The sequence below is a fragment of the Oncorhynchus gorbuscha genome, unplaced genomic scaffold (assembly GCF_021184085.1).
Source record: "Oncorhynchus gorbuscha isolate QuinsamMale2020 ecotype Even-year unplaced genomic scaffold, OgorEven_v1.0 Un_scaffold_1282, whole genome shotgun sequence".
NCBI lineage: Eukaryota > Metazoa > Chordata > Actinopteri > Salmoniformes > Salmonidae > Oncorhynchus > Oncorhynchus gorbuscha.
The window spans coordinates 167,501-169,808 of record NW_025746103.1 but is presented as its reverse complement, the minus strand read 5'-3'; the positions used below and the strand labels follow the sequence as shown (position 1 = coordinate 169,808).

The 2,308-nt window shown below is 51.6% G+C and overlaps 1 protein-coding gene across 1 annotated transcript in view; it reads left to right on the top strand.

Annotated features, from left to right (window-relative positions):
* The first annotated feature begins 1,132 nt into the window (after positions 1-1,132).
* LOC124022054 (rhodopsin kinase GRK1-like) overlaps positions 1,133-2,308 on the top strand; it is a 15,191-nt gene continuing 14,015 nt past the window's right edge. The window contains exon 1 of the mRNA XM_046337108.1: positions 1,133-1,947. Coding sequence (XP_046193064.1) covers positions 1,246-1,947 — 702 coding nt within the window. The 5' untranslated portion in view covers positions 1,133-1,245. The remainder of the gene's footprint in view (positions 1,948-2,308) is intronic.

The window sequence follows — 2,308 nt, the reverse complement described above, 5'->3', positions numbered from 1 at the left end:
CACCTACCATTCCATAGACCCGGATCACCTACCATTCCATAGACCCGGATCACCTACCATTCCATAGACCTGGATCACCTACCATTCCATAGACATGGATCACCTACCATTCCATAGACATGGATCACCTACCATTCCATAGACCTGGATCACCTACCATTCCATAGACCCGGATCACCTACCATTCCATAGACATGGATCACCTACCATTCCATAGACCCGGATCACCTACCATTCCATAGACATGGATCACCTACCATTCCATAGACATGGATCACCTACCATTCCATAGACCTGGATCACCTACCATTCCATAGACCTGGATAAATTCCATATCATTTTTATGACCTGGATCACTATCATTTCTTCATACCATTCCATAGACTATACCACTTTCTTTCCATCTCTCTCCCCTCTCCATCTCTCTCCCTCTCCATCTCTCTCCATCTCTCTCTCTCTCTCTCTCTCTCTCTCTCTCTCTCTCTCTCTCTCTCTCTCTCTCTCTCTCTCTCTCTCTCTCTCTCTCTCTCTCTCTCTCTTTCTCTCTCTCCCTCTCCCTCTCCCCCTCTCCCTCTCCATCTCTCTCTCTCTCTCCCTCCATCTCTCTCTCTCTCCCTCTCCATCTCTCTCTCTCTCTCCCTCCATCTCTCTCTCTCTCCCTCTCCATCTCTCTCTCTCTCTCTCCCTCTCCATCCCATTGTCCTCCTCATGGTTTTAACACAGTAGCAGTGGAAGGAAGGTATTATAGAGTTAGTGGATAAACTCTGAACACAAAGGTGTTGAGTCAGACAGATCTCTGTTATGTGTGTGAGTGGCAGGGGCTTAACCTCTCAGTCTCAGGTCTGCTCCGGTCCCAGTAAGGGGAATCAGTGCTCCTTGTGTGTCTATTTCTCTCTCTCTGCATCCTGCGCTCCAGGGGTACAGACAGATCACCCCTCTGCTGTCTACTGAATCACTACAGTCTGGGGGGAAACTCTAATCCTTTCATTTCCTGTGAACATTTTGGTCATCCGGCCGTCTGTCCTTCTGTTTACTCCTGTCCTTCTCCTCCTCCTCTCCCCCTTTCTTCTCTCTGTGTCCCTTGTCTGGGGATTTTCTCATTCTCTCTGTGTCCCAGAGAGCTCGGCGACGAGACGAGTTGTCTGGGGATTTTCTCATTCTCCCTCCTGATCTGTTTCCCAGAGGAGCTCGGCGCTTCTCTTCTGTTCTTCTCTCTCTTTGTTTCTGCCTTCATCCTTCATCGCCATGGATATGGGCAGCCTGACAACGGTGGTGGCCAACTCGGCCTACATCTCGGCGCGCGGGAGCTTCGACGGCACGGCCAACCCGTCCGCTAACCGGGACAAGAAGTACCACGCCCGCCTGAAGCTGCCTCACATCACGGTGTGCGAGGGCCTCAGGGAGACTCTGGACCTGGGCTTCCAGACCGCCTGCGTGGAGCAGCCCATCGGCAAGCGTCTGTTCCAGGAGTTCCTGGAGGCCAACAACGAATACAAAGGCCCCTGCCGCCTGTGGAAGGACGTGGAGGAGTACAACCAGGCCGATGACCAGGACCGCGTTAAGAAGGCCTCCAAGATGCTCTCTCGCTACATGGATCCAAGCGCCAAACACTTCTGCCCTTTCCTGCCGGAGAACGACATCACCAAGGTGAAGGAGAAGCACGCGGAGGCCGGAGACGATCTGTTCGTGGAGACTCTGACCAGCGTCCTGGACTTCCTCAAGGAGGTCCCTTATACGTTCTACCTGGACAGCATGCACCTGAAGAGGTTCCTCCAGTGGAAGTGGCTGGAGATGCAGCCCACGGGGGAGGACTGGTTCATGGACTTCCGGGTCCTTGGGAAGGGGGGCTTTGGGGAGGTACACGCCACCTCCATGAAGGCCACGGGGAAACTGTACGCCTGCAAGAAGCTCAACAAGAAGAGGCTGAAGAAGAGGAAAGGATACGAGGTGAGAGACAGAACACCTGTATTACTATTATATATAGTGGCATTTGTAGTTCACTTCTAAAATGGAGGACGAAATTGGTTGCCATTGGAATGGAGGAAGGAGTGCCTGATGGGTAGTGTAGTTCATGGAGGGAAATGGCTATGTGTCAGTGGATGGGTTGGTGCATTAGGGTTAGGTGTTGGTTTCAGTACATGTGAATTTCGTGTGAGAGCTCTGAGGATTTTAATTCATAAAGTTTGTGTTTTGGGGACGATGAACACCACTCGTAGGACAACTTATCCAGAGCATCTGTTCAGGATAAGCAATGCTTAGTGGAGGAGGGCCGATTACGGAACAGATTTACGTTAGTACGTAGGAGAAC